Here is a 13,096-nt window from a genome sequence, read left to right on the forward strand (position 1 = left end):
CAGCTGATAGCATTTAATTTGCATTAACAGTGTGACATCAGTTAAAAAAAATCAAGGCTAATCCAAGGAGCTCTTACTTCAGTGCTTTGAAAACCTGTGCAAATATTCTCTCCATCTTATGTAGGAAGACTTTGAAGGTTGTTAAGATTTAAAAATCATCATATTGCAGCCCATCTGGTGGTTGGCCTCTCTGAACTTCTCTAGAATGGTTCTCAGATCTAGTCCAAGCCAACAGAAATGAGGAAACTGAGGCCCTCAATTCAACTTTAATTTAGCTTTAATTTAATTTTATGATTCTGTAATGAGGACCAGTAAGTGAAAATTACAGAAAGGTGAATTTTGGCACAATACACATAAAGGTATTGAAAGTTTTTGTTATGTAGAAAGAAAAAACCTTATAGATACTGACTGTGGCAAAAATACCTTGGGATAATGCTACTCCAAGATTGCTGCTGTATAGAGCTACAGAAACTCACACAGAAGAAAAACACTATCATCATCACACTACACCTCTGAAATACAGCTTACTCTGTGTGGCTAAAAACCCGCCCCCCAAAACACCAATCTTTACACCAGCAAGGGAGAAGTCTTATGAAAGGCTATCACTGTTACTAGTGGACGGATAAACTGCAGGTAATTCCACTTGGGAGCTGCATGCAGTGGATGTAATGAGTATTTTCTTGACATTGTCGATCTGGTAAAAATCTCTATAGGACATATTTCTAATGGTTGTACTGTAATCAAGTTTCAATTTGAGTAACACCAACAATCCATATGGTGATACCATGCCTATCCCTCAGCACTCTGGACTTTCTGTGGCTTTAGAATGGCAGAAATCCACTTTGGTGCAGTTCCATAATTCCTAGTAAAAATGAACACTTGTGGCAAAACCAAATCAATCAAACAAACAAAAAACAAGAATGAATTGAGGTGAATATGCTAAAAGAGTAGTATTCAGAATGTGACCTTGTTTATCTTTTATGTCCTGATCAAGTCTCACTGGAAGTAATCAAAGAAAGTCTTTAGATATAATGATGTCATGAAACTGACTCCTGTTACAGAATGGCATATTGATTGATGAAAAACCTAACAAGTCTTGTTCAATCTTCAACAACATGCTTCATAGAATCCTTAGTAGTCTGCTACATCCTTTAAGCCTGTCCATTTGTACGTGGAAGATGCTATGTGATAGTTCTAGCTCAGATAAGCTTCCTGACAACTGTCCTTTAAATCAAGTTATGTAAATGCAGATCCATCACAGAACTGCGGAAGTAATACATTCAGTTAAACATACCATGATACTCCAGGCAGAGTACAATGAGACTGTGACTTCCTTTGTTTTATATACTCTACTTCTATTAATACATCTTATGAAGATCTTTACAATGGACTTATAAAACCATAATGGGATCTTAGGGCTTCCATATTGGTTCTAAATTAAGAATATATGAGTTTGGATTAGGCCGAATAACCTGGAATAGGGTATCTAATTTCATTTAAGGTCCTTTCCTTGCTTTTCCATTCTTTTCCTGCTAGAAAATTTTCCTTTTTAAAAATTACTTACTTGATAAACATAAAAAAATAAACATTTCTTTTATTTGAACTGAAGAGTCAGTTCACAATTCCTCTCAAAGAGTGATAATTATTTGGGCATCATTAGCACCATCACAAAATATCAGGTGTTGCTAAGAGTGAATTTAGTCTTGCTAAGCATTTCCCTGCAGTAAAGAAGTAAAAGGAACAGATAAATGGTGGACCCTTGCCTATGGATGCCTTGCAAATGCCTTATTAGCAATGCACTGGTGTCTCCATGAAGTTACACTCAACCATCAGATGTTAATACTAATACAACTGTTGCAGCCCAACAGGTACTTCTAATTAATTCAAGGATAATTTGCTTGATTAGATGCTAAGTTTCATTCTACCTTTCAAATGAATTGGCACAATGACTACATGCAGAGAGAATGATACTCTTTATAAACTCTTACTTCAAGGAACATCTGGAATTTCTACTGGCAACTTCAAAAGTTCATATTGTTTTAATGGTTTGAATGCCTTGAAGATTAATTTATTTACTCATTCAACAAATATTTACTGAGTGTTTATTATGTGTAATTGTATTTCCAACTAGATCCTGAGTCTTTTACATTGCCACCTAGCAGTGGGAACCATAAGCTTTTCTCTAAGGAAATCACACCGCACACTCATGCCACAATTTCTACAACTTTCAGCAATGGATAATCATTATAATCTAGAAGAATACATTATAGTTTCAATAATTTTGAAAATGAGTCTTGTGAAAGAAAGCATTGTGGGAAAGCATACTGCAATGGGATTTGATTGCAACTAATGCACGGATGAATATGGAGAGTGAATTTCTTTCATTTTGCCAACCCTGTTGGCACATATTCGTTCTCTATAGATGGTAGACAGTATTCATATTAGAAAACATTCCTTTAATTTCTGTGACAGAGAGTGAGGATGTCTCAATGTCTATGAACCTTTTTGGGTCATTATAAATGTTAAATTGAGTGTAGAGGCCTCATTGTGAATTCTACATACAAAGAAACTGGCACATATTGTCTAAGAAAATTGTCACATTACCCTGTTGAAACAGATGGCACGGTTCTGCAATAAGCAGGAAGACACTCATATGTCTGTTGATTGTCTGTTAAATTTAAATGTCTGAATGACGATGGTTATGGTAAGAAGCATATATTTTATCATCGAGATTCATCAAGTGTCTTACCCTTAGGTGAATAGGTTTAATGAGGGATCTTATTATGGCATATGTTTGGGATCCACAAACTGTCAGAAGCACAGTAGGATTATGTTCTATTTGGTTTGCTTCAAGGTAGAAGGAGAGTCTTTCAACACAGAATGACAGGAAGCAGGTGACAATCTTGACAATCAAATTCTCCATGTAAACCACAAAACTAATTTTTAAAAATTAGTTTTCCTCAGGCTCCGAAGTAGAAATACTATTTAGATTCTTACTGATAGCACTTGGGAGTGATTTTATGTATGTTATAACTAGGTGACCAAGTGGATAGAGTGAAGGGTCTGGAGTCAGAAAGACTCATTTTTCTGAATTCAAATCTGGCTTCGGACACTTACTAGTTATGTGACTCTGGGCAAGTCACCTAACTATGTTTGCCTCAGTTTCTTCATCTATAAGGTGAGGTGGAGAAGGAAATGGCAAACCACTCCAGTGTCTCTGCCGAGAAAACCCTAAATGAGGTCATGAAGAGTGAACGTAACTGAAAAATGATACCACAAGAACAACAACAGATAATTTTGCAACATTCACAGGATCTTATCCCTTCTGTTACAAAACACAGTTTAATAAGAGTGAAAAGGAAAAGGAAGAGAAGGCCCCCAAGTTGACTCTTCATTTACTAATACCAAGCTACTCTTGGCAATGCCCAACCTAATGCCATGGTGGCATGAAACTGCAGGAACCCAAAAGACCTTAAACATTAATAGGAACTCAGAAAAATAACACAAACATGGAATTATATGGCCTTTTGTAATACATAATAACTTTAAAACTACTTAAACCTATTTAGAAAGATTTTGGGGAAAGCATGGGGCAGGCAGGATTAGTACCAAGAATTATACTTAAGGAGAGAAAAGTATGAAATAAACCAATTATTGTTATCAATGACTTAGGTAAAAATAAAGATGGCAAAATCATCTAATCTTTTACTGGGAGCCTTTCCTGACCCCCTTAATTCTAGAATTATTGAAATTATTTCCTTTATCCTATATATAGCTTCCTTTGTATATATTTATGTTCATGTTGTTTCCAGAATTAGATGTTAGCTCCCAGTGAGCAGGGACTACTTTCTGCTTCCTTTTGTGTCCCTAGCACTTATCACAGTGCTTGGCACATAGTAGACAATAAATTTATTGTTTTATTAATTGATTTGAAGGTAATATAAGAATGAAAGGGCTAGGTAGGAGAATGGATAAATAGAATTGATTATGGGAGCTGAGCTCAGAGATATCAATGAACTGGCATTATCTGGACGCTCTGGGGTGAGGGTTTTTTTTCTGTTCATTTGTCAGTGATGGATAGTAAGTATCAGGCACATGTTCAGTGAAATGAAATAACTGAAAGGTAGGAACAACTGGTAAGCTTACTAAAATTCAATAAATTACAATAACAGAAAATGATGTTTTACGGAACCATGAAATTATTTTGGTCAGATTAATCTTAAGTGAACAAGCCCTCTAGAGAATATGGGTGTCATTTAAAAGCAAAATATGAAATAATACTTCACTGAAATTCTACTTTCCACTAAAGTGCTTATGGTGGTTGGGAGATGATCCTGAATACCTGAAGGCTATACTGGTGGAAGGCGAAATTTGTTGGACCCTACCAAACCGGAAATGTTTTATGTATAGGTCCAAAGATAGATTTTACAACTGTCATTAGAAGACCAGCCCAATTAGGTGTGAAAAGAATCATCAATATAGGAAATGGTGATTTTTTTTAACTATAGCAACCTTTTTCTTTTTTAAATTTTATTTGTTTTCAATCAACAAAAATCTACTTTCTCTCCCCTCCCACCTTGACCCCAACTGAGAATGAAAGAAAAGCAAGATACCTGTTACAAACGTGTATAGCCAAGCAAAAAAAAATTGTGCACTTCTCATGTCCAAAAGAATACATACATACATATACACATACATATATGCACATATATGTACACACATCCCATATCCAAAAGAATACATACATACACACACATACATACACACATACATATATACATATACATGTACATACATCCCATATCCAAAAGAATACACACACACACACACATCCTATTCTGTACTGAGTCACCTCTTTAGCAGGAGGTAAGTGGTATGTTTCATCTTCAGTCCTTTAGAATCATGGTTTATTATTACATTATTTAGTATTCCTAAGTCTTTCAAAATTTTCTTTACAATATTGTTGTCTATATTGTCTCTCTGATTCTGTTCACTTTATTTAGCAACAGTTCATATAAGTCTTCCTAAGTTTCTCTGAAACGTCCTCTTCAAAATTTCTTAAAGCACAATAGCATTACATCAAATTTATAAATCACAACTCATTCAGCCATCCCCCAAATGATGGTACCCCTTCAGAGTCCCATTATTTGCCCCCCTCTAAAAGAACTATAAATATTTTTACACATCTTTAGGGTTTATTTTGTTTAGGACCTTAACTTCCTTTTCCTCTAAATCCCCCTTTTTCATTTTCCCCACCATAGCATCTTTCAAAACCATCTATCTACCCAGGCATTGGTGGTCAAAGAAGACATTTTTATCATTATAAAAATAAAGATCTTTAAAATATATGTGAAATAATATATTTTAGAATATGAAATAACTTGAGATTTATGCAATACTTTTTATTCGAAAGGAAAAATATTTGTCACCTTCATAGAAGATGTTCAGGGCAAAGTCAAAGGGAAGAGGGATTTCTAAAGGATGTTAATTCCTACAGAGACTCCTGTTTGAAGGTGGCATTGTGTTGACTGTTAAGCCTCAGAACATCACAGAACCTCCTAAATGAGATCCATATCACTCAAATGCATTCAGTCTCACTACATATACAGAAAAAATATCAAGTGGATGAAGAACGCCTTTTGTCTAGATTATGATACACAATTTGAAGTACAACCTGAAAAGCTGCTCCATCAATACATATATATCTAGGATAAATGCTGCAGATGGAAAGGACAAAAGCTAAGGATAGGGATGAGGTGCCTGAAAGATAGCTCTAAGGTCAGAGGTTTGTAAGTAAAGTTAAGGGAATTGTTGTCACCAGAGAAATGAATGACCACAAAAAAGGCCTGCTGGTTATGTGGAAAAAGCAAGGGAATCATAATGTATGTATGTATGTATGTCTGTTTGTATGTCTGTTTGTATGTATGTATGTTATATGTGTATGTGTGTGTTTAGGTGTATCAGTGCATTGTATTTTTCCCAATTACGTAATTCCCTTCCCTTAAATTGGGGGTGATAGGGAGGTATGATCATTGTTAATTATTTAGTTACAATTTTGAAGTAGCTTTTATCCCCAAATAATTTCTTCTACTACTTGTTCATGGAGCCATATTATAAAAAATCATCTGTCCCAGTAAGTCTCACCCTGTGGGCCACAGGTCTCCGGGGGTGGATTGGGTTATGGAATCTTTGACAGAACATTCATATGCAAAAACATAAATAAGCCAACAGATTTAGTAAACAATACGTGTCTTGTATACATGTGTGTTACAATTTTGGCAAATGTATGCAAACATAATGCTTGTGATGAATAAACAATATATTTAAAAGTATTAAAAAACAAACAAAAATACTCAGATGATAACTAAAAACAGCCCTCAAATGCATTGTTTTTCATTTATTGTCAAGAGAGCTAGAAGAAAGCCTCCAACATGTTTGGTGTAAGCTTTGGGGAAGACTTATGGAAAAGAAATGGAGAAATTGTAACCTTCACTATTACAAATATGAGTACCCACATCATGAAATTGAGAATACATCAAAGTAACAAAGATTCACAGAGTGAAACATTCATGGCTACAAAACTTCCTTGGTCAAAGTAATATTGATATATAATCTATCCACAAATGTATGGTTCACATTATACATATAGAGAAATGTATTTAAGGAGCTAATTAGTTGCTGCCTAAGAAAATTACCAGATTTCATGTTACTGCTAAGGATGAATATATTTATAAATTCTTAAAGGGGAGAGGGGGAGGAGAGCCTATTAAAATGAGATTCCAAGGGGGTAGATATTAAATCAAAGGAATAGGGTTCAGGCCTTTTCAGCTGTCATATCATAGAGGTCATGCTCTGAAATGAGAATGAAATGAGTGCCAGATTAAAATTCTCCTTCCCCCAAAGTTAATGCATGCATCATTTCTTTTCCCTGTGAACCTTTGTTATGCCTACTTCCCTTTGGGGCATATGAATTACCTTGATTCAAAAAAGACACTGGTTGTGTTTTGATTCTGGGATAGTACAGTTACGCAAAAAATAAAATGGTAGGAAGAAACAAGTTTTACTTGTTTTAAACCAAGGTGCATTCAGTTTGGTGGTTACTAAAAGTGTTCACATGATCAAGAGTTTCCTCCTTTTAAGAGACTACATAGTGTAGTGGGCAGAGCCTGGCCTTGTAGACAGGAAGATTGGAGTCCAGTCATGCATCTGACCCAGGCTAAGTGTGTGACCCTCAGCAATTTATTTATCTCTCAGTGCTCTGCCTAGGCTCTTCATAGCTACTACCTCACCAGACTGCTGTGAGGATAAAATTAGATCATATTTGTAAAGCACATAACACAGTGCCTGGTATCTAGTGGTCTTTCAATAAAATTTATTCTCTCCTTTCCCCTCTAGGAAACTCTAAGGTTCTAAGTTACAGAAAAGGTTTGCAAGAATTTTCCTCTTTTGGGAGTTCCCTATACCTATGAAATCACTAGTTCAGTCTCCTATCCCTGTGTGTAAAATGGAAGAAGCAGCTGGGGCCAACTTTAACCTTATATGAACTCTTCAAAACAAAGAGGACTGGAACTACTGAATAACAACACGACGTGTGTGTGAGTATATCGTACAGACATGGTGCTTCAAAAGTCTTAGTGCAATATTAAGCTGTTAAAATTTAGAAATTCACTGGGATTTGGGGAACTCTGTATATAATATTCTGATGACTTTTCTTTGGTCTTCCCTATGTGTTTACAAACCAACAAATGTCCAAATGAACAATAAAAAAATAACACCTAGTAAAAAAAGTTGATTGGAGAATTATCAGGAAAGAGAAGAGAAAGACATCTGATACTTCCAAGATGCAGGAGACCGGGGTTAAGTTTGGATAAACCCAACCATCTGTGGCAAACAGAAATTAAGCAGCAGAGAAGGGATGGAGGAGAAAGGAAAAAATGGAAATAACCTTTGGATTCTAAATGATCGTTGAAACTATAATTTTGATGGTATCATGCATAATCAGTACTTAATAGCATTTTTTTATTTCCTTTAACAATTGTTCTAATGGGGAAGGGGCATTTAACAGATTAGAAAGTGCAGGTGACTGTGGGGACACACACATTTGTGCTACTGTTTAAATGGTTAGGCTCAAAAAATGGTTTGAGGTTTTGAGATTTGTAGTCTTTCTTTTTTCAACTGTTCATTTTGTTATTACTCTGATTACTGTGCCTGTGTAACCCAAATTAGGTTCCACTAAACCTTGGAGAGACTAAGAAGCATTGCTAATAACTATTTTTATCAGCTCTAAGATTTATAAAATGATTTCATTATAAAAACCTTGTAAGATAGGTTATACAACTATAATTATCGCTGTTTTACAGATGAGGAAACTGTGGCTCAGAGAGGGTCATGGACATCCCAAAGGTCACACATCAAGTAACTGCATTTGACCCAAGGTCTTCTGGCTCCAGCTAGTGTCCTTGGAGACTACCTTTGTATTAGACAGGTTACCTTTGTGTAGCACTCCCTTGGAAATCTCAAACCTTTTATAACGACAGAAATCTCACACAATGTTAAAAAAAAAATAACATGAAAAGGAATCCTTCTGAATTTTTCCAAAAGAACAAATGAGGAAGGTGGGTTACTTTTTAGTCTCTCCAGAACTGTCCTTCACACTGAGGTTTTATTGTGTTATTTGAAGTGTCATGAATTCCAAGAACTTCAGACATAGCTATATTCAAAGCTAAGTGTGAAAGTACATTTCATAGCATTTCAAAGAAAAACATATAATGATATTTGGGATATCTGCACCACCCTCTGTTAGCCTAGCTCCTGAAGCACTATTTTGTATAACTAGTTGGTATAGAATGATGTATTTTAATATCTTAGTGACTACAGTCTATGGCTTCCCTGAACTCTGAAAAGTCCTTTTCTTCATTCTTTCACTGACATATCATTTTAGACATTTCACCAATTAGAGGATCATAAGATTTAGAGCTTATGAAAGCATAGCATAGGAAAGGATATTAAAGATAATATGGTTCATTTCTCTCATTTTACAGGTGAATAAACTAAAACCTGATGAACCACAGTGGAGAGCTACACCAAGATCTTCTAAGTCCAATTTCACTGCTCCCTTCACTACATTCAGTGAAACGTATGGCCAATTCAATCAATTAAGAAATATTTATTGAATACTTAATCTGTGCAGCCACTTTGTTTAGGGACTAGCCAAAAGGTCTAGACTTGTAGCCCAGGGACTTTTTAAATACTGTGATAACTGTATTTTGATATAAATATCAATCCAATTTATTTTATAATGTTATTCAGAAAAGGTGCCTTAGACTTCACCAGATTGCCAAAGGGGTAAGTGACACAAAAATAGTTAAGAACCCTGGAGCAGACTGTCAGTGCAAAGGAAACAAATAATAAAAAAATAACAACAGTAATAAACATTGTTAGCATGTACGTAGGACTTTAAGGTTTGAGAAGCACTTTATATATACATATATAAATATAATTTCATTTGACACTCATGACAACCCCTGTAAGGTAGGCACTATTATTCAATAATAATATAAATAATAATATAAAAATTCAATCATAATTATTAATACAATAAATGCGATCATTTAAAGGTAAGGAAAGAGGCTAAGGGACTTGCTCAGAGTCAAACAAGTCTTTTCAGACCCGAGCTCGGTGCTTTATCTACTGCACCACCCAAGCTGTATCAATAAAAATGGCAAGGAGGACATACTGGAACCAGAGGACCCAGAGAGGGCAAAGGGCAGATTCAAGAATGAAGATGTAGGGGAAATGCAAAGACACGAGATCGTTGTCAGAGAGGAGAACAGAACATTCAGGATTGGCGAGCTTGAGTAGTTTCTAGTGATGGTAAAATCTAGGATGTGATCACTCCTTGACTGGCAGAATCACAGTAGAGATCATAGCACTATGACATAAAGTGGTGTTTCAATATATTATTTATAGAATATTATTTATAGATATATCAATGTGGCAATATTTTTAAATCACCTTGAACATGTAAAATGCTGTAGTGTATATAGAATTTTTACGTAAAATCCCATAGTGTATATGTTTGTCTGCGTGTATATAATATACATATTATATACACTCACACTAAACCATAGTATTGTTATTTAGAAGCTGCAATAATGACATGCAGCTGCAAGTAATTTGAATCACCTGATCCTGGGATTTCTTTTTCTTCTTCTTCTTGCCCCAGCATCCAGAGCTCTCAGCATCCTTGCCATTGGCATCACCACACAGTAATCCATCAAGCTCATCGGTTCCCATCTGCTGTCCCTGAGATGTTTCTGCTGCAAGTCGGTAGGAGAGGTTCCTCAAAATGCACACACAGTTTTCAACGGTCTAAAGAGCCCAAAACAAATGAAAATGGAAACAAATGGGAAAATAATGACAATCATAAACAGTCCTCTTTCTTGCTCTTTAGGCTTTATATCTGATTACTTTCTTGTGTGCAATCATTATGTACACACTTGTCATCAGATACATTAGGCTGAGAAGCAACATGGCATAGTGGAGAGAGAGCTCTGGCTTCAAGTCCAATAAGATCCATAGTCAAAGTCTCACTTTGTGACAAATGTAGTATTGTGACCCTGAGCAATTTAGGATCTCAGTGTTCTAGGAAAATCTCTAGGACTATTGCAGAGAATGTACTGATCTACATTGGTAGAGGGAGTTTCCTCACTTGGGAGTTCCATAATGCAGTATAATGATAGTCAGTCCAGTCTCTAACCCTACATTTGCCTACTTTATTTTTAGTTACTCAATCGCAGTATAGCTGAAAAACTAGAGACTAGCTCAATAGGGCCCTAAGATCTTCTATTTTCTTGCTCTCTCTCAAAAAGCCATTTTTTTGGAATTTTCAAAATGCCTCACAAAATTAGCCATTTCTCTAATATATTCAAGCATATTCAATGTAATGACTTGTTTGGTTTAATTTATTTTTTAATAAGTGAAGTGATGTTTTTGGAGGGTGAGAAGGGAATAAATTATTGAGAAGTCATATTGATATTAAAAAGCATAAAACAGCATCTAAAAATATGTGGCTACCCCTCTAAAATAAATACCCTGAAAGAGAAATATCCCTGGCCCAAAACTGTAGTTTTGGCTTTTCACTCCAATGAAATCTCTCCCCTCTAACAACTAAGTTCTTGCTCTACAATCTTTCCAGTTTCCTCCTCTTTAAATGAACTGATCTTCCCTTTCCAAGTGGTTATAAATCGGATTCTAATAAAATCACAATCCAATCTGATGCTAGCCAGAGCTAAGAAAAGTGGTGGGCAGATAATAAAAACACGCCATAAACTACATTGACATTTGGTGTCAACTATTATAAGTCTGAATTGGTAAAAAATAAAATATCATCACTCCCCCACCCCCAAAAAACACAGAAGTTTCAAAGTTTACTATAAACTTAGCCCAACTACCAATTTCTTCTGATTTGGAAGTGTAAAACTGTATATTGGAATGTGTCAAGGCTTTGGGGACTGAGCAGAGCTAGAGAAGGCTCCTAAGTTTCTTCCTTAAAGGTAGCTCAAAGGATCAAGGTATCCATAGAGTACAAGGACAACTCTAATCATACTTTGATTTTTTTTTTTTTTTTAGTAATGGGGAGCACAAGTCTCATAAAGAAAACATATTTCTTTCATTTAATTACGGGTTATTTGAAAATCAACATGAAAGGAGTATTTTCTGAATTGATTTCTGAAGCCTTGTAGATTGTAGATAATATTCTAGAAATTTTTAGGAATCCTGTCAGGTACTAATCCCACAGATTTTGTTTTTGTTTTTTCATCAGCCAGTTTTTCTGTTTCGTGCACCTTTTCATCATAAGAACAAATGGCATTAAAACAAGTAAACATAGGAGCACACTTGAAAAAAAAATTGGGAAAAATCCACTGGCAAAAAGGTTATCAAACCAATCTTAACTGCCAGACTCTTAAACTCTATGAAACTAATGTTTCTAATACCAAAGACTTAAGGAGAATTTTCTACTTTCTTTTTCTTCTCCTTTGTCTTAGGTCATCTGCAGTCTACTTCTGCAGATATCAATGAACTAGAAATGGGCTTAATTCAAACACTAATCAAACAAGTGACTGATAAACCAAGCTATTAGATAGATCAGACTAATAGATTGACACTATAAGGGGTTTATTTGCAAACCCTTAGAAGTTGCCTGCTGTCTGGGAGCTGGCATCCAGCACAGTGTGTGTGCGTGTATGTGTGTGTACATGTGCGTGTACATGTGTGTGCATCCATGCTTTTGCACAACTGTGTATTTCAGTGCAAAGAGAGATGAAGCCTGCTGTTTTGGCTGGCAGTCTTTCTGTTCTCATTCAGCTTTTCAGCTGTTGGAGTTAAGCAAAAATTTGAGTCAGGAGCTTTTCTCTAAAGAGGTAAAAAGAGGTAACTTTCACTCTTCTACCCCTCCAAGGGAGACAAACAGAAGGAGGATCCAGCTGGTAGTTTTGTCTTTGACATGCATTCCAAGTATTGGTGAGTTTTTACCAGTTTTGGTCACCAGGGTCATTTTTACTCCTTACTTTCCATTAGGAAAGGCTAATTTGGAAGCTGTCTGTAGAGCTTCCTACCATATGTTACTCATCTAATGAACTGTCCCAATTACACAGCACAGTTGATACACTTGCAGAGAATTTAGGCTCTTTTATTCATTATTTGAAATAGACTCTCAACGATCTTCAAGAAAAAGTTCATTGATATTTTTCCTGGACCCAATTGTTTTCAAAGCTTAAAAGTTAGAATCATTTTCTAGACAGAATAAAACATGAATATTAGTCAAATATAATGTAGGGGCATGGCTAATGGAAAAGACCACGCAGTGTCTTATCACAGTGCCCCAAGTTTTGTCAAGCATTCTGTAGAGTAGTTCAGTGTATCAAAGTCTTAGACTTCTACCTCTTGATATGATTGTTAATGTTCTTAGGAGCACTATTTCAGGAAGATAAACCTCAGGGAATAATTTTTTCCTGTTCCACTTAATGATATGCCTGTTGGTTTGCCCAACAACGGCAATTATTCACAATGCCCTGGCTGGTCATTTAAAAAAAAA

At 35.6% G+C, this 13,096-nt stretch overlaps 1 protein-coding gene across 4 annotated transcripts in view; it reads right to left on the minus strand.

Moving 5' to 3' along the window:
- CTNND2 (catenin delta 2) overlaps window positions 1-13,096 on the minus strand; it is a 1,167,955-nt gene that overhangs the window by 154,861 nt on the left and 999,998 nt on the right. For all 4 annotated transcript variants that reach the window (XM_072605431.1, XM_072605432.1, XM_072605429.1 and 1 more), the window contains one exon: window positions 10,186-10,371. In XM_072605431.1, coding sequence (XP_072461532.1) covers window positions 10,186-10,371 — 186 coding nt within the window. The remainder of the gene's footprint in view (window positions 1-10,185; window positions 10,372-13,096) is intronic.

Source organism: Notamacropus eugenii, chromosome 4 (assembly GCF_028372415.1).
Source record: "Notamacropus eugenii isolate mMacEug1 chromosome 4, mMacEug1.pri_v2, whole genome shotgun sequence".
Lineage (NCBI taxonomy): Eukaryota > Metazoa > Chordata > Mammalia > Diprotodontia > Macropodidae > Notamacropus > Notamacropus eugenii.